At 45.1% G+C, this 27877-nt stretch overlaps 1 protein-coding gene across 3 annotated transcripts in view; it reads left to right on the top strand.

The window, feature by feature from the left end:
- AOPEP (aminopeptidase O (putative)) overlaps nt 1–27877 on the top strand; it is a 731576-nt gene that overhangs the window by 351296 nt on the left and 352403 nt on the right. For all 3 annotated transcript variants that reach the window (XM_073670973.1, XM_073670974.1, XM_073670975.1), the window contains exon 7: nt 12941–13047. In XM_073670973.1, the coding sequence (XP_073527074.1) occupies nt 12941–13047 (107 nt within the window). The remainder of the gene's footprint in view (nt 1–12940; nt 13048–27877) is intronic.

Genomic DNA, 27877 nt, shown 5'->3' on the forward strand with positions numbered 1-27877 from the left:
TTGGAGCAAGTTTTAAATAAGTAGCACAGTGAATATGGACAGAGCAGGAGAAATTGCCGTGAACACAGCAGGGGAACAGCTGACGTTACCGAACCCCAATAACACGGCAGCAAGTGTTGACTGTGCAGACAGCACTTCCGAGCGCCAACTGGCGGTGCTGGAGCCCAGGGATAAGAATAAAAATAGAGAGGAGCCAGAGGTGTAATTGGAGCAAGTTTTAAATAAGTAGCACAGTGAATATGGACAGAGCAGGAGAAATTGCCGTGAACACAGCAGGGGAACAGCTGACGTTACCGAACCCCAATAACACCGCAGCAAGTGTTGACTGTGCAGACGGCACTTCCGAGCGCCAACTGGCGGTGTTGGAGCCCAGGGATAAGAATGAAAACAGAGGAGCCAGAGGTGTAATTGGAGCAACTTTAAAATGTGTAGTACAGTGGATGTGGACAAAGCAGGAGAAATTGCCGTCCGCACAGCAGGGGAACAGCTGACGTTACTGAACCCCAATAACACGGCAGCAAGTGTTGACTGTGCAGATGGCACTTCCGTGCGCCAACTGGCGGTGTTGGAGCTCAGGGATAATACTGAAAACAGAGGAGCCAGAGGTGTAATTGGAGCAACTTTAAAATCTGTAGTAGTGAGAATGTGGACAGAGCAGGAGAAATTGCCGTCCGCACAGCAGGGGAACAGCTGACGTTACTGAACCCCAATAACATGGTAGCAAGTGTTGACTGTGCAGACGGCACTTCCGAGCGCCAACTGGCGGTGTTGGAGCTCAGGGATAATACTGAAAACAGAGGAGCCAGAGGTGTATTTGGAGGAGGTTTTAAATCAGTAGTACAGTGGATGTGGACAGAGCAGGAGAAATTGCCGTCCGCACAGCAGGGGAACAGCTGACGTTACTGAACCCCAATAACACGGCAGCAAGTGTTGACTGTGCAGACGGCACTTCCGAGCGCCAACTGGCGGTGTTGGAGCTCAGGGATAATACTGAAAACAGAGGAGCCAGAGGTGTAATTGGAGCAACTTTAAAATCTGTAGTAGCGAGAATGTGGACAGAGCAGAAGAAATTGCCGTCCGCACAGCAGGGGAACAGCTGACGTTACTGAACCCCAATAACATGGTAGCAAGTGTTGACTGTGCAGACGGCACTTCCGAGCGCCAACTGGCGGTGCTGGAGCCCAGGGATAAGAATGAAAACAGAGGAGCCAGAGGTGTAATTGGAGCAACTTTAAAATGTGTAGTACAGTGGATGTGGACAAAGCAGGAGAAATTGCCGTCCGTACAGCAGGGGAACAGCTGACGTTACCGAACCCCAATAACACGGCAGCAAGTGTTGACTGTGCAGACAGCACTTCCGAGCGCCAACTGGCGGTGCTGGAGCCCAGGGATAAGAATAAAAATAGAGAGGAGCCAGAGGTGTAATTGGAGCAAGTTTTAAATAAGTAGCACAGTGAATATGGACAGAGCAGGAGAAATTGCCGTGAACACAGCAGGGGAACAGCTGACGTTACCGAACCCCAATAACACGGCAGCAAGTGTTGACTGTGCAGACAGCACTTCCGAGCGCCAACTGGCGGTGCTGGAGCCCAGGGATAAGAATAAAAATAGAGAGGAGCCAGAGGTGTAATTGGAGCAAGTTTTAAATAAGTAGCACAGTGAATATGGACAGAGCAGGAGAAATTGCCGTGAACACAGCAGGGGAACAGCTGACGTTACCGAACCCCAATAACACCGCAGCAAGTGTTGACTGTGCAGACGGCACTTCCGAGCGCCACCTGGCGGTGTTGAAGCCCAGGGATAAGAATGAAAACAGAGGAGCCAGAGGTGTAATTGGAGCAACTTTAAAATGTGTAGTACAGTGGATGTGGACAAAGCAGGAGAAATTGCCGTCCGCACAGCAGGGGAACAGCTGACGTTACTGAACCCCAATAACACGGCAGCAAGTGTTGACTGTGCAGATGGCACTTCCGTGCGCCAACTGGCGGTGTTGGAGCTCAGGGATAATACTGAAAACAGAGGAGCCAGAGGTGTAATTGGAGCAACTTTAAAATCTGTAGTAGTGAGAATGTGGACAGAGCAGGAGAAATTGCCGTCCGCACAGCAGGGGAACAGCTGACGTTACTGAACCCCAATAACATGGTAGCAAGTGTTGACTGTGCAGACGGCACTTCCGAGCGCCAACTGGCGGTGTTGGAGCTCAGGGATAATACTGAAAACAGAGGAGCCAGAGGTGTATTTGGAGGAGGTTTTAAATCAGTAGTACAGTGGATGTGGACAGAGCAGGAGAAATTGCCGTCCGCACAGCAGGGGAACAGCTGACGTTACTGAACCCCAATAACACGGCAGCAAGTGTTGACTGTGCAGACGGCACTTCCGAGCGCCAACTGGCGGTGTTGGAGCTCAGGGATAATACTGAAAACAGAGGAGCCAGAGGTGTAATTGGAGCAACTTTAAAATCTGTAGTAGTGAGAATGTGGACAGAGCAGGAGAAATTGCCATCCGCACAGCAGGGGAACAGCTGACGTTACTGAACCCCAATAACATGGTAGCAAGTGTTGACTGTGCAGACGGCACTTCTGAGCGCCAACTGGCGGTGTTGGAGCTCAGGGATAATACTGAAAACAGAGGAGCCAGAGGTGTATTTGGAGGAGGTTTTAAATCAGTAGTACAGTGGATGTGGACAGAGCAGGAGAAATTGCCGTCCGCACAGCAGGGGAACAGCTGACGTTACTGAACCCCAATAACACGGCAGCAAGTGTTGACTGTGCAGACGGCACTTCCGAGCGCCAACTGGCGGTGTTGGAGCTCAGGGATTACAGTTCAGGTGGTAGAAACATGAACAGAACAGGAGACCTGGATACTGTTGCCAACCAATTATTTATTCTGGAAGAGGACTGGCAAATTCATGAGAGATCCAGGCCTTGTTCATTTTGAGAAAAGTAAGCCGGTCAACGTTATCGGAGGATAGTCGCATGCGACGGTCTGTTAGTACACCACCTGCGGCACTAAAGACGCGTTCCGATAATACACTAGCAGCAGGGCAAGCTAGCACCTCCAGTGCATACTGACTAAGCTCTGGCCATGTATCCAGCTTACAGACCCAAAACTTGAAGGGAGAAGAGCCGTCTGGGAGTACACTAAGAGGGCAAGACATGTAGTCTGTCACCATCTGACGGAAACGTTGCCTCCTGCTGACTGGAGCCGTCTGTGATGGTGTAGACATTTGTGGCGGCGGGGACACAAAACTTTGCCACATTTCGGCCATACTGGTCTTGCCTTGTGCTGAGGCGCTGCTTCTGCTCCCTCTTTGTGCAGAGCTTCCTCCACTGCCTCGACGCACTGAGCTGCTTTGTAAAGCACTAGCAGCACTGCTCTCGGTTGGAATGGAGAACATGATGGAATGCACCAGTGCGTCTTGGTACTCCCGCATTTTACGCTCCCGGTTCAACGGTGTTATGAGGCTTTGTAAGTTGTCCCGGTAGCGAGGATCTAGGAGGGTGGACACCCAATAATCAGCCGTGTTGAGAATGTGGGCGATGCGGCGGTCGTTTCTCAGGCACTGCAGCATGAAATCAACCATGTGCTGCAGACTGCCAACTGGCCAAGAAACGCTGTCCCCTGCTTGAGGCGTGATCTCTGCCTGCTCTGCATCACCCCACCCTCGCTCTAGATACTGACTACTAGAGCATTGTGTACCTCCCTCCTCTGGACAGATGTCTTCCTCATCCATTGACTCCTCCTCATCCTCCTCACAAAGTGTCCCCTGCCTAGGCCTTTGTGAGGAACCACGTTGCGCAGACTGTAGAGAAGCAGATGGCATTTGTGACTCCTCATCCTCCACCTCTTCCAAAACCTTGTCCCTTAGTGCTTGCAGTGTTTTTTCAAGCAGGCAGATAAGGGGGATAGTCATGCTGACTAGTGCATCATCTGCACTCGCCATCCGCGTGGAATAATCGAAGGCACGCAAAACGTGGCAAATGTCCTTCATAGAGGCCCACTCAGTGGTGGTGAAGTGTGAACGGCGCGCACTGCGACTTGTTTGCGCCTGCTGCAGCTGGTACTCCATTACTGCTGCCTGCTGCTCACACAACCTCTCCAACATATGTAACGTTGAATTCCACCTGGTGGGTAGGTCACATATGATGCGATGTTCCGGAAGACATAATCGGCGCTGCAGAGCTGCAATGCGTGATCTTGCATTGCTGGAACGCCGCAAGTGAGCGCACTCTATGCGGACCTTGTGAAGCAGTGCATCAAGATCCGGATAGTCCCTCAAAAAACTCTGCACGACCAAGTTGAGCACATGTGCCAGACATGGGATGTGAGTGAGGTTGCCTAGGCCCAGAGCTGCCACCAGATTTCGGCCATTGTCACACACTACCATGCCTGGCTGGAGATTCGCTGGCACAAACCACACGTCACTCTGCTGCTTGATGGCATTCCAGAGCTCCTGCGCTGTGTGGCTTCGATTCCCCAAAGAAATTAATTTTAATACGGCCTGTTGACGTTTGGCCACGGCTGTGCTCATATCGGTCATCATAACAGGTAACCGTTCACGGGTCGATGTGGAGGTAGACCGTGACGGCTCCTGCAGCGCTGATTCAGAGGAACTGGAGTATGAGGAGGAGTCAATGTGTACAGACTGGATTCCTGCAATCCTTGGAGTTGGCAGAACACGTACAGCGCCACTCTCAAGATCTGTACCCGGCTCCACAACATTTACCCAATGGGCAGTGAGGGAAAGGTATCGTCCCTGTCCATGCTTACTGGTCCACGCATCAGTGGTCAGGTGGACCTTGCTACTGACGGCGTTTTGTAGCGCATGTTTAATTTTTCCCTCCACATGATGTTGCAGGGCAGGGACGGCTTGCCTGCTGAAATAAAAGCGGCTGGGCACGTTGTATTGTGGGACTGCCAATGCCATAAAGTTACGGAATATGTCAGTCTCCACCAGCCTGAATGATAGCATTTCAAGGGCCAGTAGTTTAGCAATGCCAGCATTCAGAGCCTGTGCTCGGGGGTGGTTTGCCGAGTATGGGCGCCTTTTCTCCCATGCCTGTGCTAACGATGGCTGTAGACTGGCCTGGGAGTGTGAGGATGACTGGGAAAGTGGTGCTGTGGGTGGAATTACACTGTGTCTCTGTACAACAGTGCCAGAGATTCTTCCATGGCGATCCTGTGAGGAAGCCGAACCAGCTGTGTGTGAGCTGGAGGAAGAGGCTACAACACGAGCTGAAGAGGTGGTAGGTGGCGCTGTAGGTTGGCCTAGGTCTTCAGTGTGTTTGTGTAACTCCACCACGTGCTTGGTCCGCACATGTTTCCACATATTTGTGGTATTGAGGTTGCTGACACTTTTCCCTCTTTTCACCTTCTGATTACACAGCTTGCATTTGACAAAGCAAATGTCATCTGCAACTGTGTCAAAAAAGGACCAGGCACTGCAAGTCTTGGGAGCGCCCGCTTTGGATTTTGGAAGAGCCATGCTCCTAATGGGTGCCGAAGTGGAGGCTACAGGCAACCAAGTCTGCCCCCTCCCTCTCCCTCCTTTTTGGGCCGTTCGGGGAATCTCTTCCTCAGAGCTGCTCCCACCACCTTCCTGTCTCTCACGCCATGATGGGTCAAGGACCTCATCATCTACACCACCCTCTTCAAACAACTGCTTCTCCTGGGTAGTCTCGACAGCACAGTACGCACCAGAAAGTGGCACCTGAGTCTCATCATCTGATGCGTACTGAGGTGTGCTGCTGACCATAGGCACTGGCCCACCCGCCTCTTCAGATTCAGAGAGACAAAACGGTTGCGCATCACTGCATACTACCTCTTCTTCAAATTCTCAAATTCTGCTTGGCTGGCCCCCTCTTTCCAAGCCAAGAGATTCAGAGAACAGAAGTAGAGATGGCTCCTGTCCAGGGCTCTCTGACTGCCTGGGCAATTTGGCAGGTGGTGAAGAGACAGATGGGTGCTCTTCAGTGCTCAGGACCTGAGAGGATCTGGAACTAATTGAAGTCGATGCGTTAGCTGCCATCCATCCGACAACGGCTTCAATTTGGTCCTCGCGCAGCAGTGGGGTACGGCTAGCTCCTACAAAGCTGCGCATAAAGGACTGTTCCCTGGTAAAACTGGGGGATGCTGAGTCACTGGTGCCCGCAGCAGGCACAGAATCCCCACGTCCTCTCCCTGCAGGCACAGAATCCTCACGTCCTCTCCCTGCAGAAACTCCACGCCCACGACCACATGCCTTACTCCCTGTCTTCTTCATCTTGGTAGACTGATAAAGATAGGCAGAAAAGTACTAAGGGCTTAGTGTGCTTATTCCTGAACAGCTGCTAACAGGTATAAGAAACACTAATTTTATAAAGTGTGGACTAGACTTTAATATGAGCTAATGTGGCCTACACAACTGTAAAGTGGAGTGTTTGGTGAACTTTATTTAGGTTTTTTTTTGTCACAAAAAGACACTGGATGTGCCTAAAGATGTAATAACGATAGTATCACAAACTTTTTGTAGCTATTACAATGTAGGAAGGTAACCTACAATGCAATAGATGAGGCTGCAAAAAATAGGCTAATACTAATCTGGCTGGGGCTGCAGGGCCCAAGGCTGCAGAAAGGCTCCTCTATCTACTCCTATATAGTGTGTTTGGAATCAATTTAGCTGAATACGGATGGAACCACCACACTAATAGGAGATATCAGGAAAAATTATGAATTGGCAATAAAGGACAATGTATGAGGCAGTGACACACACTGAGTGCACTACAACCAGACGGGGTTGAAGCACACACTACAGGGTGAGCTGCACTCACACACCAGACCTTGCAGACAGCGGTGAACAGTACAGATGCAGAGCACTGTGCACTAGCGCTGCAAGACCAAAAAAATTTCTCTATCTACTCCTATATAGTGTGTTTGGAACCAATTTAGCTGAATACGGATGGAACCACCACACTAATAGGAGATATCAGGAAAAATTATGAATTGGCAAAAAAGGACAATGTATGAGGCAGTGACACACACTGAGTGCACTACAACCAGATGGGGTTGAAGCACACACTACAGGGTGAGCTGCACTCACACACCAGACCTTGCAGACAGCGGTGAACAGTACAGATGCAGAGCACTGTGCACTAGCGCTGCAAGACCAAAAAAATTTCTCTATCTACTCCTATATAGTGTGTTTGGAACCAATTTAGCTGAATACGGATGGAACCACCACACTAATAGGAGATATCAGGAAAAATTCTGAATTGGCAAAAAAGGACAATGTATGAGGCAGTGACACACACTGAGTGCACTACAACCAGACGGGGTTGAAGCACACACTACAGGGTGAGCTGCACTCACACACCAGACCTTGCAGACAGCGGTGAACAGTACAGATGCAGAGCACTGTGCACTAGTGCTGCAAGACGGAAAAAAATGTCTCTATCTACTCCTATATAGTGTGTTTGGAACCAATTTAGCTGAATACAGATGGAACCACCACACTAATAGGAGATATCAGGAAAAATTATGAATTGGCAAAAAAGGACAATGTATGAGGCAGTGACACACACTGAGTGCACTACAACCAGACTTGGCTGAAGCACACACTACAGGGTGAGCTGCACTCACACACACAGACCTTGCAGACAGCGGTGAACAGCACAGGGAACTGTGCACTAGCACTGCAAGGCACAGTGATTTAGAAAGTAGCTTGGGTAAAGCAGTATAGAGCAAATAGGTAGCTAAAACTGTCCCTCAGAACAACAGCGTCCTATCCCTAACTGAATTCACAGCAGAGTGAGCTCAAAATGGCGGCGGTGGCTTTTATAGTGCATCATGACATCATTTCAGCAGCCAATCACAGCCATGCCATTAGTTAAGATGCCTACATGCCTAACAGGATGTGCCCACACTTCTTAGGATCCTCATTGGCTGAATAAAATGAAAATGTCTCATTGCATTATGGGAACTTCCGATTCCGGTATACGATATTGCAAAAGTATCGGAATTAAGTATCGGAATTCCGATACCGCGAATATCGGCCGATACCCGATATTTCAGTATCGGAATGCTCAACACTAATTGTAATAAATTAGAATGCATGCCCAAAGTGCTTGCTTTTACATCCAGACCTAAGCCCATTTTAAGATGTATAAGGCTGATAACGAGAAGACTTGGTGCAGAGATGGAGTACAATATGTGATGATGTTGGATCTGTTTAGTTGTGACTCAACTGCACTATTTTTATGTTATGAGATGTTTGCCAGAAAACACAAGCCCTGTCGTTTTGTAATAGAATTTCATTTGTCTGTGGGAGCACTGAATAACAAATATATTTTTAAAATAACATGTTTTGATGTTTCATGGTCTATATTTCCACTTGGAAGCTCTGATATCTGACTCACTTATGGTTCCCTCACAGACTGTAAACAAGTTTGGATGTAGGGCAGATCCATCCATCTTTTGTCTTCCCACTGTTTTTGGCATTGGAAATAAAGTTATTAGGTTCTTATGGAATCTAAATTAATATTGCATCAAAGCTTGTCCCTGTAACAACTCCCTGCCCTTTTTCTGAAATGTTTACATTTTTTTTACTGTTTGTATGATGTAACTTGTAACTGTTCTTGCAACTTTCTACAAATGCCACTGTGTAAGATCCTTTGTAAAATATCTTATGATACAGAAAAATTATACCGTGCACACATCAGTCACTTTTTCTCACCCTCCACTAATTTTTCAGTCTCAAAAATTGCTAAAATACGGTATGCCTACAGATATCTGTTCAGCGAAGGATCGAATTACACTGGCTGCCTATAAAAGTCTATGGTGAGAGGAGGAGGTAATAGATGACACAAAGAGAAACTACTAAAGCTTTTAGTAATTGGGACTGTGATGATACAGCTTAAAATCTTAATCAGCCAGACGATTAGATTTGTTAAGCCAATAGAAATACACTATTGTGTTTCTGTTGACTTGTGAATATATGTGTATTTCAAGAAGGACAGACTAGTATTTGTATAACCCTGATTATCTCCTCTTGGGTTTGGAAACAATAATGTGTGCTAAAATGCTAATTACATATTGTTCTAAAAGCCAGCTGAATGTTGATTTAAAGAACCCACTGTATACCAACTATGTAAATTATTTAGCTCAAAGAATGAGACCTGAGTGAGCCCTGCATCTTTACCTCTGACTAATGACCCTCAACCTGTGGATGTGAGCTTAAAAAGGACATGTGCTTCTGTAACAGAGAGACTTAAAACATAGAATCAAGGAGAAGGTAAATAAACACAAATGCAGCCTCACCTTGTCCTATTTATATGACTCAGTCCGTCTTGCACTGTTCTGGGTCTCCAAACAGTAGCCATGACTTACGGCTTCACAAAAGAAAATAATTTTGGTGAGTCCCAAAAATAATTAAAATCCTCAATTCATTACAAAATAATTTAAAAGATCATACAGGTTGGGAATACATCTCAACGTGTTTCTGGCAAAAAGCCCTTATTCACTGAGATCCCAGCATCTTTACCTCTGACTAATGACCCTCAACCTGTGGATGTGTACTTAAAAAGGGCAAGTGCTTCTGTAGCAGAGAGACTTAAAACAGAGAATCAAGGAGAAGCAAGAGGACATTCAGACTCTCTTTACACCATCAGCTTGGTAGCATGGCCTTACCCAAAGAGACACAGATTTGGATTCGACATAATTCTAGCCTAAGGGTATATAGCCCTGACTGGAAAGATACGGATCTGCTCCATTAGCCATCAGAGAGCCCATGGATACATTTCGGGAGACCAGGTTGTGACGATGAAGTCACCTGGTCCCATGGATATGTTGTTTGGGGTTGCCAGGAGGAACCCAATGGTTGCCTGGAACCCATGGAGACATTTGGAGAAGCCAGATTGGAACCAGCCAGTCATCTGGCCCCATGGAAACTTTTGGAGAGGCCAGGGTGGGACCCTCAGGTCTCCTGCCCTTGTACCTTGATGGACTGCTAGCTTCCTAAGCTTGCCGCTACCTTCTCTCTGTGGGGACCCGCCAGAAGCGGGGGGCCACTGGTTGAGGTAGTTGGCCCTGGAAGTCCCAAAGTCACAGTTGTTCTATCCCAGGCAGGCCAGTGGAAGGGTGAGACTGTGTAATGTTGTACCATCTTGGGTATTTACTGGGACTGTTCTGTGTGTTTATTGTCCGTTTTGTGGTTCAATAAAGTATTGCCACACTGTTTTACCCTCACACTGTATTGTCTGAGTAGCGCTACGCCTACGGAAGACCCTGGGTCTTCACAGGGACATGCAGAGATGAAAACTGCTAAAATCCTGCAAACTTATGACAGTTTAATCAGACAAGTTACCTTAAAGTGCATTTACTCTTTTACTCAGATGTAATATATACTGTGTATGTATGTGTGTGTATACACGGTGGGTACGGAAAGTATTCAGACCCCTTTAAATTTTTAAATTTTTCACTCTTTGTTTCATTGCAGCCATTTGGTAAATTCTAAAAAGTTCATTTTTTTCTCATTAAAGTACACTCTGCACACAATCTTGACTGAAAAAAAACTGAAATGTAGAAATTTTTGCAAATTTATTAAATAAGAAAAACTGAAATATCACATGGTCATAAGTATTCAGACCCTTTGCTCATACACTCATATTTAAGTCACATGCTGTCAATTTCCTTGTGATCCTCCTTGAGATGGTTCTACGCCTTCACTGGAGTCCAGCTGTGTTTAATTAAACTGATAGGACTTAATTTGGAAAGGAACACACCTGTCTATATAAGACCTCAAAGCTCACAGTGCATGTCAGACCAAATGAGAATCATGAGCTCAAAGGAACTGCCCATGGAGCTCAGAGACAGAATTTTGGCAAAGCATAGATCTGGCCAAGGTTATAAAATAATTTCTGCATTACTCAAGGTTCCTAAGAGCACAGTGGCCTGCATAATCCTTAAATGGAAGAAGTTTGGGACCACCAGAAGTCTTCCTAGACCTGGCCGTCCAGCCAAACTAAGCAATCATGGGAGAAGAGCCTTGGTGAGAGAGGTAAAGAAGAACCTCCAAGATCACTGTGACTGAGCTCCAGAGATGCAGTAGGGAGATGGGAGAAAGTTCCACAAAGTCAACTATCACTGCAGCCCTCCACCAGTCGGGCCTTTATGGCAGAGTGGCCCGACGGGAGCCTCTCCTCAGTGCAAGACATATAAAAGCCCGCATAGTTTGCTCAAAAACACATGAAGGACTCCCAGACTATGAGAATTAAATTCTCTGGTCTGATGAGACAAAGATAGAACTTCTTGGTGATAATTCTAAGCGGTATGTGTGGAGAAAACCAGGCACTGCTCATCACCTGCCCAATATAATCCCAACAGTGAAACATGGTGGTGGCAGCATTATGCTCTGGGGGTGTTTTTCAGCTGCAGGGACAGGACGACTGGTTGCAATTGAAGGAAACATGAATGCAGCCAAGTACAGAGATATCCTGGATGAAAACCTCTTCCAGAGTGCTCTGGATCTCAGACTTGGCCGAAGGTTCACCTTCCAATAAGACAATGACCCTAAGCACACAGCTAAAATAACAAAGGAGTGGCTTCAGAACAACTCTGTGACCATTCTTGACTGGCCCAGCCAGAGCCCTGACCTAAACCCAATTGAGCATCTCTGGAGAGACCTGAAAATGGCTGTCCATCAACGTTCACCATCCAACCTGACGGAACTGGAGAGGATCTGCAAGGAAGAATGGCAGAGGATCCCCAAATCCAGGTGTGAAAAACTTGCTGCATCATTAACAAGAAGACTCATGGCTGTACTAGCTCAAAAGGGTGCTTCTACTCAATACTAAGCAAAGGGTCTGAATACTTATGACCATGTGATGTTTCAGTCTTTCTTTTTTAATAAATTAGCAAACATTTCTACATTTCTGTTTTTTTTTCAGTCAAGATGGGGTGCAGAGTGTACTTTAATGAGAAAAAAATGAACTTTTTAGAATTTACCAAATGGCTGCAATAAAACAAAGAGTGAAACATTTAAAGGGGTCTGAATACTTTCCGTACCCACTGTATATGGCTCATAGAAGCCTGGTCATAAACAGCCTTTAGTAGTAAAATCAGGATATGGTTTCCATGGCTTTATGAAAGATGCAGTAAACTTTGTATGATGAGCCCATATAGAATACAAGATAAAGCCCATCTGCCTGCTGTCTCCATCTTCAAACTCAAGCGTTATGTGAGGAGACGTCACAACACTACCCCACGTGTAATAATAACATGGAATCTCTCCATTCTTTCTCCCTTTTAACTTACAAATTGTTTTGATTCTACTCTGCCTCGGTATTGTGCTCTATAGATACAACATGTAGTATTTTTGTCTCTGGTTTTAATTATAACAGCAGGAAATTGTAGTTTTCAGTGATTATATTTGAACAAAGGGATTGAATATTATCTTTTTGAAAGAATTTTTTTTTTTTGTTAATTAAATTTAGAGTGTGTACCTTAAACTGTTGTCATGTTATATATTAACAACCAACTGAAATCATTTTCAATTCTTCACCTAATATCAATTGACATAAATGAGATTACTTGTAATCGGCACATATTATTACTCATAAAAAGCATTTTAGCATCTATCTTTCAATTTAAGTAGAAATACTCTGAAGTGTACTTACAGTGCCTTGCAAAAGTATTCACCCCTCTGTGATTTTCCCTTTTCGATGCATTTATGATACATTTTGATTTATGCAAAGTCTTCTTGAAGCAAGAGTAATCATTTAATAATAGTATCTGCTGCATTTTATAGGCAACAAAAAATGGAGTGCTGTTTTCAATGTTACTCTTTTTACTGTTGAATCATAATTTGTGTATTCAGGAATTGCATTAATGGCAATTTTCTGACACATGCTGAAGATTAAGAGTCCATATCTGTAATATTGTTGGCTCTTATTGTCTCACTGAACAGTTATCAGAGGAAGAGTCTAAAGAACATCAAGATTTAAAAGCACTTTTGCGATGGCGCCATCTCAATGATGAGCTCTGCAATTCGCAGGAGGAACTACAAATACTAAGGTGCAAACTTTATATCTTTCTCTTTTGCTCTGCATTGTCCTTAGGTATGATCTCACATGTGCTTCATATGTCATTTTAAATGTTCTAATTTTTTAAGTATGTAGAATATCAGCGAAACATAGAAATCATCTAAGTGCTTTAAAGGAAACCTGTCATGTAACATAATGCTATTAACCTGCAGATATGGGGTTATTCTGCAAGTTAATGGCTTTCTGACACCGTCCAGTGCCGGCACTGAGAGCCCCACTGTCGAGAGGAAACTAACTTTATACCTCCCGACAGGCTAGTTTTTCAGTCATTGCTCTGTGTATAGAGAGCGACGGCTGTAACCGCTTCCCTGGCAGTGACTGACAGCCGGCTCTAATGCTGAGCTCTAGTACTGAGCCGGCTGTCAGTCAGTGCAGATGCACGGTTACAGCCACTGCTGCGAAACACAGAGCAGTGACTGAAACTGTGCCTACGCCACCTTTGTGACTGAAAGAGCGAGGCTGTTGGGGGGAATAAACTTAATTTCCTCCTGGGAGTGGGGCTCTCAATTCCAACGCCGCATGGTGTCAGAACACTCTTAACCTGCAGATTAACCCCATATCTGCAGGTTAATAGCGTTATATTACATGACCGATTCCCTTTAAATGAGTCCAGACAAAATTGTTATACTGTGATATGCCTAGTAGTAGGATGTAAGGATGTAAGAGATTGGTGCATGATTCGAGAATTGAAATAAAACTTAGAGGTTTTTCACTGCTAAATTAACCCCCTTTCATTTATTCTAACACTTTTATGACCTGCCTTCCTCCAGTAAGCGCAACTCCCTGTGGGTTATATATTTTTATGTTTCGAAACTGGCTCTGCTACATCCGGTTTGGGTACCGGAATCGGATGAACAGAGGAGGGCACGTCAGTGGTGGGAGCGATGCTAAGTCTCGGTGAGTAACAGCAGTCTGTGCACGCATGCTCAGTTCAGACTTCACTCTCCTCTCTGATTTTCAGCTGAAGGCACAGCACTTCAAAGCAGCTTTCAGGCAGTCTGCACCATGTATGACCGAGCTCAGAGCAGGCTTCACTCTCCCCTGCCTGAATGCTGCTTTGAATTGCTGTGCCTTCAGCTGACAAGCCCTGTGACATACTTTATATTAATCAGCACATTGCAGCTCTTGTCAGCTGAACACATGGCACTTAAATGCAGGATTCAATCAAAGAGGAGAATGAAGTCTGATCTGAGCGTGCGTGCTCAGACTGCTGTCACTCACTGAGTCTTAGCCCCGCTCCCACCAGTGATGTGCCCTGCTCTGTTAGTCTGATTCCAGTTCTCAGATCGGAAGTAGCAGTGCCAGGATCAAAATAGAGGCATGCAGAGACATGAGTTTACAGGAGCAGGGCAGGTAATAAAAGTATATTAGGAAGAGTTATGACAAATGAAAGAACGCTAAATTAGTAGTGGAAAACCTCTTTAAAATATTCCAGAATTTAAATAAAACTTAAAATGCAATGCTCCCTCAGACTATGCTTCAGACAAAAACATGGGGTATCCAATTGCCTGACATATAATTTTTAAAGAATTTTTCATTAAAGTGGTTGTTCACTACATTGTTGAATCTGCCCCCGCCAGTCTGGAAGATGAGTATTAGTGATGAGCGAACGTGCTCGCCACTGCTCAGTACTCGCCCAAGCATCATGGTGCTTGACCAGCTCGGCGAGTATTTCCTAGTTGCTAAAGTGGGAACTCTGGTCCCCGCCCTGCATGTTTGGTGCTCTTTAGAGAGCTAATGAACATGCAGGGATTGCTTGCCACACACTGTAATGCCGTAGCCATGTTGGTTGTGGGCATTACAGTGATTGGCTGGACGCACAGCTTCATCAGGTCTATATAAGACCTGGTGCCGCTATACTCGTCACAGTCTAGCCCAGAATTAGGCAGAGTAGGGAGAAGTGCTGTTGAGTCAGGGAGCGATTTGCTTGTTTAGAGTTAGTATAGGTATTCCACAACATATATCTATAAATCCATCTGAACTAACGGTCCTTCTGAGGACTAATCCAGGTGCATATTTTCAGTGGTGAAGGTGATAGCAGGAATTAGGCAGGCAGGCAGTGTATGTGGCAGACTGTAGTGCATATAGTACACGAGGGTCCATAGCACGTTCCTGCTGCTGCTCTTACAGATATTTGTAGACATAGCCCCAGAAATCAGGGGCCAGGGCAATTTTTTTTTTATCCTAATCCTGGTTATTTGCTTAAAAAGCAGTCCAGAGTACACCATTTTTCTGCTCCATTTGCTTGTTAGAACTGCAGAATACAGCCAGATCTGTTCCATATTTCAGCGATAAAAATCCAGAAATTTGAACTGAACCTGGAAAACATTGGCCTCCTTTTCCATTCTGTTGCAGTGTGTCGGTCAAGCTATTCACACTAGGTTTCTGTGTAGTATAATATTAGTAAATTACAGGCCTGCTATTTAAAACCGTGCTTCTCTATCAGACGTATCACATATAACTGCGTTCCAAAATCAGCCATTTCTAGTCAACGTGGAAAATATTGTCCTCCATTTAAAATGGGCAAGGTGCATGGCAAAGGACGGGGAAGTGGACGTGATGGTGCATGCAGAGGCTGAGGCCATGGGCAAGCTGAAATTGTGCCACAACAAACACCCACATCTTGCCGCCCAACCTTCCTGTCCCAATTGCTAGGGGACCGCAGCACACCACTATTGAACCCAGAGCAATGTCAAAAGGTTGTTGGTTGGATAGCAGATAATGCTTTCAGTCACTTTGCCGCCACCATGTCTTCCATACGGTCAAGTCTCAGTAGCCGTGAATCTGGACCGCATATTCCTCACTCTGATCCTCCTTCCTCCCACCATGCCGAGTGACCGGAGACAACTGATCCCACACTTGGACACTCAGAAGAGCTGTTCACTTTTCCATTTGTAGATTCGGGCCTCTTGCCCGGCCAGCTTCTAGCGAGTCAAGAGGAGAACGCGTGTAGCGATGCCCAAATATTTGAGCAGCCACGGTCGCATGAAAGAAACGATGGGAAAGTGCAATTACTGTCACAAGAGGTGGATGATGATGATGAGACACAATTGGCAGAAAGTCAGGAGGAGGACCAAGGAGCGGAAGTGGAAGATGAGGTGGTGGATGATATAGTAACTGACCCAACCTGGCAGGGGGACATACAGAGCGAGGACAGCAGCACACAGGGGCAGGGAGGCAGAGCACCACAACAAGCAGTGTGGTGGCCGCAGACACAAGGCGGGTAAGCGTTCCTCGTAACTCCAACACGACGGAAGTTGCCAGTACAACTGTTAGGTCTTCCCGAGTCTGGTTATTTTTTAAAGATTCTGCAGATAACCCCAAACAGGCCATTTGCACCACCTGCCAGGCCAGCATCAGCAGGGGTAGCAAAACTAGCAGCCTAACCACCTCCAGCATGATCAGGCACATGGCAGCAAAGCACCCTACTAAGTGGGCTGAACTCCAGGGTCCAGAAACAGTGTCTGTGGGTGACACCACTGCTTCTTCCGCTATTGTGCGTGCACGCCAATCCTCAGTCCATGGCGCATGCGAAGATGCCTCCCGCCCTGCACCTGTCGTTGCACATTCTCAACTAGCACCATCAGCAAGCATGTCCACGTCCTTGTCCCAGCACAGCGTTCAATTGTCCCTACCCCAGTCCTTGGAACGCAAGCGCAAACACGCAGCCAACGCCCCACAGACCACACTACTAAATTCACAGATTTCACGACTGCTTGTGCACGAAATGTTGTCTTTGCTCGTGGATACAGAAGCTTTCCGCTACCTGATGTTCTCAGCCGCTACTATTTCTCCCGGTGTGCCGTCCACGCATTACACGAGCATGTGTCCCACAACATTAGCCGTGCCCTCAACAACGCAGTTACTGGGAAAGTCCACCTAACCACGTACACGTGGACAATTGCTTGTGGGCAGGGACGGTACATCTCGCTGATGGCACACTGGGTTATTATAGTGGAAGCCGGGAACCAGTCGGACCTTGGGACGGAACACGTCCTTCCAACGCCGAGGATTGCGGGCCCTGGATCAATGAGGATTGCCCCCACATTCTACAGCTCCTGCACCTCCTACTCTTCCTCTTCAGCCTCCATCTCCAAAATGAGCATATCAGTCAGAAGCTGGAAGCGCTGCAGCACTGCCTTGGCCAAGCGACAGCAGGCTGCGCTGAAGCTAATGTGCTTAGGTGATTAACAGCACACCACTGAAGAATTGTGGACAGCTCTGGAAGAGCAGGCAGATCTGTGGATGACACCGCTGAACCTACAGCCAGGCATGGTCGTGTGTGACACTGGCCGGAACCTGGTGGCAGCTCTGAGGCGAGGCGAGCTCACACGCGTACCATGCCTGGCCCATGTGCTTAACCTCGTGGTTCAACGGTTTCTCAAAACATACCCAGATCTGTCGCATGTGCTTGTCAAAGTACGCCGCATGTGTGCCCATTTTAGAAAGTCAGCTACAGCTTCTGCCGCCCTTGCCGAGCTTCAGCAGCGTTTCCAGCTTCCTGCTCCCTGACGATGTCCCCAGGCATTGGAACTCTACATTGCAGATGTTGGGAAGGATTTGTGAGCAGAAGAGGGCAATTGTTGACAACCAGCATCAACACGGCCATCGGTATTCAGGTCAGACTCCACACATAAGACCTCAGGAGTGGACATGGATGTCAGATATTTGTACCATACTCCAAAACTTTGAGGAGTCCACCAAGATGGTGAGTGGCGAAGACGCCATAATTAGCATCACCATCCCTCTTCTCTGTCTTCTGAAACACACTCTGCTCACAATCAGAGAATGCATTGCAGGCGGAGCAAGATGAGATGGAGCAAGGAACCATACAGGGTGATTCCACACAGCCCAGCCTCATCTCATCCCAACGTGGATTGATTGGTTGCCAATGAGGAGGAGGAGGAACAACAGGAGCTAGTTTCCTGCACTATAGACTGCACTACCTGCACAACTATCATACAGTCTCTTCAGCGTGGATGGCCTGAGGATAGGCAGGAGGAAATGGGGGAGAGCATGGGCAGTCGTCCTCTTGGTGAGGACTCGGAAGTCTTGCCTCTTTGCAGTCTGGCACACATGGCTGAGTTTGTTACGCTGCCTTTCCCATGACCCTCACGTTGTCGAAATTTTGGGTGACACTCATTACTGGTTGGTGACATTTCTAGACCCACGCTACAAGAAAAACTTTCTGTCTCTCATTCCCTTGCTGGACAGGCCTAATAAAATTGGACAGTACCAGAATGCCCTTGTTGCGGAATTATTAAAAAAATTCTTATCTGAAAACGCTGGCAATACAGGCGAGAGAGACATAAATGAAATCCAGCAGAGGCAGGGGAACACTGTCAAAGTTCTGGGACTGTTTTCTCAGACCTTCCAATCGCAAATGCCCTGAGGCGCGGGCTACTCTCTCAAGGAGGGAAAAGTTTCGGAATATGCTGAGGGAGTACCTTACCAACCTTACCAACGTCCTCTGTGATTCCTTTGTGCCTTATAATTATTGGGTATCCAAGCTGAACACATGGCATGAACTGGCTCTCTACGCCTTGGAGGTCCTGGCCTTCCTTGCCGCTAGCGTTTTGTCAGAGCGGGTTTTTAGTACCGCTGGTGGAATTATAACCGATAGGCGCATTCAGCTGTCAACTGAATATGCTGACAGGCTGACTCTTAGAAAAATGAACAAGGGCTGGATTGGGCCAAACTTCTCAACATCTCCGAATAATAGCAGCGTAGCACAAACTCAAATACAGTGTCTTCTTTTTGGGAGGTCTAACTCTATTCGCATGTACCTCTGTCTTCACACTCAGACATGGGTATAAGCTTCCCGATTTTGTCTATTTGCTCTTGTCCTCCTCCTTCTCCTCATCCTCCACCACCATATCGCCACAATATCTACCATATCACCATATCTACGTCTCTTGCAAGGCGCATTGAAGTTCCTCCAAATTTTTGGTAGCTGTTGCATTCTCTCCATAAGCAAACAGTATGGGAAACCCACTTCCTAATAATGGGAACATTGTTTTCAGGAGGCCGTCTGACCTCTACGTCTCTTGCAAGGGACATTGGAGTTCCTCCAAATTTTTGGCAGCTGTTGCATTCACTGCATAGGCAAACAGTATGGGAGACCCACTCCTTTCTAATGAGAACATGTCGTTACTGTGGCCCAGCTCTGTGTCTTTAAATTGATATTGTTTTTTTTTCAAAATTTTGGCAGCCCTTGCAGTCACTGCATGTGCATTACCACTATAGGAGACCCACTCCTTTATAATGGGAACATTTTTTTTACTGAGACCCTCCTCTACGTCTCTTCAAAGGAGTATTGGGGTGCGTCCAAATTTTTGGCAGCCCTTGCAGTCACTGCATACGCAATAACAGTATAGGAGACCCACTCTTTACTAATGGGAACAACAAAGCATAGCCGACTGCTGACCTTTTAAGAATAGTAAGTGTCACCTGATGACCCTATAAAAATAGTGTTTGTGACTTTCAGAGTCCCTTCTTCATAAATGAAATAGGATATGTCTGATGATGTCTCACACACAACATGGCCAGATAAGGTAGTAAAATGTTAAAATTATATTTCCTGGTGAATGCATTTTTCACCGTTGAAAGCAATGCAAAAGTGCAAAAACGCATCAAAAATGCTACATGTGAACATAGGCCAAGGTGTGGAGGAGCATTTTTGTTTTTGGTTATTTATTTTGCCTTATATACAAGTCATTACCCTGGAAAGGATGTTCCTTAACATTTTTCTCAGAAAAATCCATTTTGGTTTCATTTTTCTATGTTTTATTGTGGGTCCATAAAAGTGGCGTAATACCTCCTAGTGACCTGGGAGTCCGAGATGCTTCCAAGGGTTCCCATGCTGTTCCAATGTCATTTGAGCACTGTTCCCATCGATTTGGGCAATTTTTAGGCCCTCTGCAGACTGCCAAGGGAGGGGGGCCGCTGGAAAAATGCTAGAGTTTCCCATAGACTTACATTAGGCTCGTTACTCGGACCGAGCACTCGAGCATTTCAATTTGCTTGACCCGAGCAATTAGTACCTGAGCATTTTAGTGCTCGCTCATCACTAATTAGTATATGATGTTTTATGTATTACATGGAGCACTGCTTCATTTAAGAACTATTTTAGATAACACCTTTAAAATAAGAGATACAGGAGATGGCTGTCAGCCAGATGATGCTTCTGTCGATCATTCTGCCAGCAGCCATTTCAGACAGCTCTCCCATATGCAGGAGCACTTGATCTGGCAAGCTCTCCGGTATTCTTTAAGGCCTCATTGCCTCATTCAGACATCAGTATTTTTGACGTACGTGAAAAAATGGTACTGGTGTCATCAGTATGTTTGATCCATGTCTCATTAATATTTTTCATGGATGGATAAATATATAAATTACAAAACTTCTGCTATGCTTTGCAATGTTAAATATGGACAGCACAAGGAAGGCACACGGATGCCATCTTTGTGCTGTACGTGTTTTTCACGAACCCATCGAGTTGTATTGGCACTTTTCATGCATGACACAGGAAAAAAAATGGATGTCACTGTGAGCTTTAAATGGATACCTAGTCTATGAAAAAACAAAGACATGTGAATAGCACCAATGATAATGGGTACGTGTTGTAAGTAAGTGCAACACGGACATCTGAAATCGGACATGCCGTGTTGATATCTCCCCTGACAATAAATTGTCAGCTGTCCCCATGTAAATTAGATAGTTGGCTGAACCCATCAATATCAACGAGTTCAGCCACGATTAGTCTAATATGTATGGGAGGCTTTAGACTGCAGCATTTTCTATTAGGATCCTGAAACAGCCTTGTAGAAATCCTGCAAAGAAAAAAAAGATTAAAGGGGTTGTCTTCTACTCGACATTCCCTTCTCAATCCGTATGTTTCCCTTTGTTAAAATAACACTTATACTCTCCTCCTCAGATGACGTCATTCCAGTGGGGTCGGCTCTGTCTATCCCGGCGTTCGTGTAGCAGTGTGACGTCACGCTAACCCTGCAGCCAATTAGCTGCCGCTTCACTCTCCCCACCTTCGGACAAATCGCTTGCAGCCAGAGGAAGTTAGTGCTGGTGCTCTCGCTCTTCCTCTGGATGTATATGTTACATCTGAAGGTGGAGAGAGTGAAGCAGCTGCTGATTGGCCACACTGCTACGCAATCACCGGGGTAGACCGTTCTGACACCGCTGGAACCGGAGGTGAGTATAAGTGTTATTAATTTAAAATGGGGAAACATACGTCTTACAACCATACAACACCATCTTACAACCATAGGACAGTCATCAAGAGGAGAGGTACATGGATGAGCTCTTGGGACCCACGGACATTTATTTTCAGATTTCTTAGTTTTAACTTTAGTATGAATTAAAATAGGATAAAAGGGGAAGGTAGATTTAATTTTTCATTTTGTATGAATTTATTGTGTGCAGTGTACCTCAGTGGGATTCTCCTTCAGTGCAGTTGTTAATAAAACCACTTTGATTATAAATAATTGTGATAATGCAAGTTTCTATGTGTCACTTTACGTGTTGAGTCATAAGCAACTTGAATAACTTTATTTTGAAAATAATACTTCTATTTGTCTTGTGGGATTTTCAATGCCACCCATGTGGCAGCTGTTCCATATATTGTTATTATTCAGTGATGCTTGCACATGTCACCCTTAATATGAAATAAGATACAGAGGAAGTGAGTCTATATTTACAGTGATGCTTTCCCGGGCACTGTGGATTATACAGCCTTAATTAGAAGTTTTGTCTCCCATGTGCCCTTGTCTTATTACACCACATCAGAGGTGGCCATACCATTGGTGGACCCTTTTCAGCAGAACACGGGCCCAAGAGGTAAGGGGGCCATTTCCCCTTCCAAAGCAGCAAACCGCTTCTGTCACAGAACATTATTGTACTGCATGGCGACCCTCTTCTCTGTGTGTCCATCCTTGCACCATATACTAGACTTATGTTAGTAAAATCAATGAGAAATGGGAATTCTAAAATGAGAAAATTAATAATATTTACTGTATGTCTGGAATACCTAAATGGTTCATTGCAGACAAGTTGGAACTTAAATAAAACACTTTTAACCATTTTAAAGTGGATATGTCATCAAAATTCTCAATATAAACTGCATATATTATAAAGTTCTTTTAGAACTGAGGAAGCTGGCATTATTACTTTTAAATCCATGAAAAAAAAAGTTTCTGCACCTAATATTAAAATAAGCGTTTTATGAGTCCACCTCTGGCTGGATTCATAAAATGCTCATTTTAATTTGACTATTATGCAATCATTTTGATATTAATTTTTAAAGCAAGAACACCTGCCTCATCAGGTCTAAACAAGCTATTTAATAATTTATACAGTTTGTATTGTGAAATCTGGTGATAAATACCTTTTTATTGTTGAAAGAATTGTATTAATGCATCCAAGTCAAAGCTTTCTCCCACAGCACACAAATTAAATCTACACTCATTTTTATGGTTTAATGCTAATAACAACCACCAAGCCCAATTTTTTTAATTTTTGGGCAGTGTTTTATATTGTTCCATTCATTTCAACTCAAAGCAGCGGATCTACTAACCATTTGTATTAAAGAAGTTGTCCACTACTTTATATGAACCCCCCAATGTATCCCAGCGGGGCCCAGAAGTGTTTTATAAATACCTTGCGGTACCTTTTTTGCCTCGGAGCGGCGCTATCGCTGGCCACTCAGAGACATCACGTGACCCCTCACTGATGTCATGTCAAGTGAGGCGTGACATCACTGACGCCTCCCCGCAGTAGACGCTGGGCTGTGGGCGGGGTTACCCCATGTGTCACACCCAGCATCCACCGCACGCTTTTCCAGTGAATGAGGAGAGGGAGAGCGTGCAGTGGATGCTGGGTGTAATGCGCGGGGTAACCCCACCCACAGCCCAGCATCCACCATGGAACGCAGAAGTGAGTACCCCGTGCTGCAGCCGGAACTTGACGTGACATCAGCGGATGTCAGAGCCGGCTGCAGCTGGGGGTCACATGCTGCCTGTTACCGGCCAGAGACAGCACCGCTCACAGGCAGAAAAGGCACCACAAGGTATTTAGAGAAACACTTATGGGCCCTGGGGAAATACATTGGGGGATCATATAAAGTAGTAGACAACCCCATTAAATAGCCAGCGTAAACTTAGACTGGACAGTCTTAAAATGCACAAATATTTGTTACAGTGGCTCATACTGGTTGATAAATCTGGTGCATGTTTTAGACTTTCTAGTCTGTTTCCTCCATCAGCTAGTTGGCTTACTTTTTATACCATTTTTCAAGGCAAAAAGCTCGTAAACTTTCTAAAACCCTTAAAAAATATGACACATGACATCTACTATTTTTATTTTAGAAAGAATTTTGTTGCATTTTAGTTAATAAATTTCCCCCAAAGTGCCTAATAAAATACATTGAGAAGCTTTGGAGAGGGAAAGAAGCGCACACAAAATAAGGCAATATCATCTGGCAAAGGATAGGTACGAGTGATGATAGCATTTGCCTAAAGATGTTGCTGCTGCTGCTCCGTGGCTGGACGAAATTGTTCTTCCAGATGTATAATAACAAAAAATGGACGCTGGCATGTTTAGGTGGGCTTAGTTTTTATACCTTGAGAAAGGCGCCGGTCCGGCACTGAAACTCGTTGGTATTAATGAAAACCGTTTTGAAATCCCAAGGCTCTTCATTCCCGCAGCGCAGCCCACCTAAACAAGCCAGCATCCATTTTTTGCCATAATAAAATACACTAGAGCAACTTAATTCCTTTCCTCCACCTATCTATCCATTTGTTAGATTCATGTGTTTGAACTTTTCTTGTAAATAGTCTTCAAGTATTTGCCCAGATGATGACATTGTATACATAAGTAATAAAGTACTTCTACAGTTTTCCTTTTTAGCACAGGGCTCTCAAAATAAAGTGCTGTAGACACTCCTGAAACGTCATGGTCTATTTTGACGTCATAGCATCACACAATTTCTTCAGATAGCTCATGCAATCAGCAAATAAACTGGATTATAAAAAATATTCCACTTTTGTTTTCAATATTTTAAAAGATAAATCTTGAATACATTATAGGTCCTAAAATGTTATTCCGCAATACATTGACTACAAAGCCCCCATTCGGTACTTCCAGGTAAGATAAGTAATCATGGCTACAAATGAATGGATTATACATTTATTGAAAGTTCAAGTATCTGGAGAAATATCTGAATATAGGGAAAGTTGCCTTCCTACTTGAAAGCGGTATCAGAGACCTAAACCATGATATATATCATACAGTGACCAACAAATATATGCATGTGAATTTCCTTACCCATAGCATTGTGGAACGCAACCACAAGACCCTCATCCCCACTTCTGCTATTGGTACAGGACAGCCACTAATATCCATTAGTTTGAGCTCCTATCTATCAGGAAAATGGAGCTTCCCTGATCCCCTGTTCAGCGCTCCAGAGAAGAGGACATGAGTTGGATAGGAGGCCATGCATGCTGATCTCTTTATTTTAATTTATGTGACTTACTGTATATAACAGCTATTAATTCTTGTTTTCTATCCACATCCAAGAGTAAAAACCATAAACAGACTAGATTGAAGTGGGCTAAACCAGCAATTATATGTATGGGGTAACCAGGAGAGACAGCTGTTTGACTGACTGACTGACAGCTATTTAAGGTCCATGGGCACCTTAACACTGTGTATACTGATTCCAGGAGATATACAATGTAGTGTACTTAAAGCTATTACAAGACAGAGGTGTCACTAAAATGCCAATGAAGCCCTAATCGCAGTGTTCCCCAACACTGACCAGGCGCAGATATCACTAAATGAATACTATGAAATTCTTGAAGGCCTGAACAAGATGTTTACCTAAAGGCTCATGGGCCCTGATGGAAAAAGTTTATTTTGGGTTACCCATGGGCCCATCTTTGACACCGCTGAATTGTCAATCAATTTCAAGCTCAGTGTCCACCTATCAGGCCTCGCTAAGCAAGACAGCCAAACATTCTACTGCTTTGAGGTCAGCAATTCTCATTGTTTTCTGCTTCACCTCAGAGGAACCAGTTGGCAGATCAATTGCACTGCAGATCTCACACCTCATGCGGTAAACCACTCACTCAAACAAATGGTGCTAAGCCTTGTCGATTTGTGAACTCTCTTAAGTACCCTCCTAAAAGCGTGGTAACATGATCAACTGGCATCACCTGGCTCTTAATGTATTTAGGTATGCCAACATATTGTACCTCATTGGTCAATTACTTTCAGAAGGCCGTAAATTTTTGTCCAGTCAAAGCAATACTCACATGGAATAGAGTCATAGGCTGTCATAATGCGGCTCCACAAAGCAAACACATATGTAAAGTGCCACAGAAAATATTATTAAAATATATTAAAATACACATAAATAAAAACTAAAAAGTCTCTCGGACAACTTAAAGGGCTTGTCTGGTCTAAAATGACAAGTCTACAGCTACTCTATGTCCTTGAATCCTTGAACAGCGCGCATTAAACGTTGTGAGACTTTTCAGGTGTCAGCGCCGGGAACGGCATTCACGTGACCGCAAGTATAGGATATGCATACTCTCAGCCACAAGCAGACTAGACTGTTTCCACTTAACTCAATGCAAGTATATTGCACGAGGCTGGAAACAGTCAAGTCGGGTTTTGGCCGGGAGTATGTATATCCCATACTTGCAGTCACCATTGACCACCGTTTCCGGCACTAACACCGGAGAATCCTCACAGCACACAGAGCGCACTGTTTGAGGATTTACAAGTCTGCAGTCATATAGAGTTTCATAGCTTTGAAGAACTCAAAAATATGTACCAATGCCGCACATTGCTTTTTTTTCAGTCTTTGCAATTAATACAATCTGTTAATGTCAAATTTGGACCAAAGAAAGGTGGTGCAGCCCAGCTATGACCAATCTGTAATCTTTGCTGCCAGCTGACTCGGTTTAGTATTCTCTCTATGCAGTATTTGTTATTGTATGGTCATTACTCAAAAGGAATTCAGCTTCTTATTTAAAAAAAAAATCATCTTCAAATTGTTGTTTCTTAAACAAAAGTTTGAAGTCTTTCATAGTCTCCTCATTTTGTAACCGCAGACGGAGGGAAACATGAGCACAGAACTGGCAGCCTCAAAGAAATCAATGGGGATGTAAAGCAAAATCCCATGCAATCTTCGAAAAAGCAGATGCTATCTGTCCTTGCTTTAAAGGTAAAAACAGACAAGAGAGGTTCCAGAGACCCAAGAAGAAAGGGCCTACCTTCCACCCAGATATCCAAAACAAGATTATACATAAGGGAAGGGATGGAGGAAAGGGAATGCACCTCCCAAATACAGAGATTAATTCCGGAATGCCGCCTTCCCCTTTGTTCTGCTCAGTAACCACTAACATACCCTGTCAGAGACAAGCAGGCCAGGGAAACATGCCTGCAGGCCAGTTTCCCCTCTCAGGTTACTCACTCTTTGGATTAGCAAAGAAGAAAATACATATTGTTCCGTAAACCGCACCCTGCTCTCTCTGTCTTTCTGTCTCTATTCTGCAGGGGAAAAGAGACAGACGGATACAGGAGACTGGATCCAACTGAGAAACAAGTGTAACACATCGGAATGAATGGTGTTATGTCACTGATGCCCATTGTAGGCTACCGTAAGAAATAGACACGGCAGTATGTATGAACAGTATGGCAATGACTGATAGTAGGACAGGCCAGACATGGCTGTGTGTATGAACTGTATGTGCAATGACTGATAGTAGGACAGGCCAGACAGGGCAGTATGTATGAACAGTATGGCAATGACTGATAGTAGGACAGGACAGACATGGCAGTGTGTATGAACTGTATGTGCAATGACTGATAGTAGGACAGGCCAAACAGGGCAGTATGTAAGAACAGTATGGCAATGACTGATAGTAGGACAGGCCAGACATGGCAGTGTGTATGAACTGTATGTGCAATGACTGATAGTAGGACAGGCCAGACAGGGCAGTATGTATGAACAGTATGGCAATGACTGATAGTAGGACAGGGTAGACAGGGCAGTGTGTATGAACTGTATGTGCAATGACTGATAGTAGGACAGGACAGACATGGCAGTATGTATGAACAGTATGGCAATGACTGATAGTAAGGCAAGCCAGACAGGGCAGTATGTATGAACTGTATGGCAATGACTGATAATAGAACAGGCCAGACAGGGCAGTATGTATGAACAGTATGGCAATGACTGATAGTAGGACTGGCAAGACAGGGCAGTATGTATGAACAGTATGGCAATGACTGATAGTAGGACAGACCAGACGGGGCAGTGTGTATGAACTGTATTTGCAATGACTGATAGTAGGACAGGCCAGACAGGGCAGTATGTATGAACAGTATGGCAATGACTGATAGTAGGACAGGCCAGACAGGGCAGTATGTATGAACAGTATGGCAATGACTGATAGTAGGACAGGCCAGACAGGGCAGTATATATGAACAGTATGGCAATGACTGATAGTAGGACAAGCCAGACACGGCAGTATGTATGAACTGTATGGCAATGACTGATAGTAGGACAGGCCAGACTCGGCCGTGTGTATGAACTATGTAGCACCGGCGTCCCTGCACGCTGCCTCCCTCCCCCTGCAGGGACACCGACTAACTCACCGCCGCGGTCCCCGTCCCACACTGCCTTCTCCTTCCTTACCTGCTGCTGTATAGGGTACGCGCACGGTGCGCATATTCCTGGGCACTGTGCTTAGGGCACGTGCTCTTCCTCCTTCTTAACG

Source organism: Phyllobates terribilis, unplaced genomic scaffold, assembly GCF_046119375.1.
Source record: "Phyllobates terribilis strain yellow unplaced genomic scaffold, ASM4611937v1 Scaffold_1__5_contigs__length_1240528914, whole genome shotgun sequence".
NCBI classification, from domain to species: Eukaryota; Metazoa; Chordata; class Amphibia; order Anura; family Dendrobatidae; genus Phyllobates; species Phyllobates terribilis.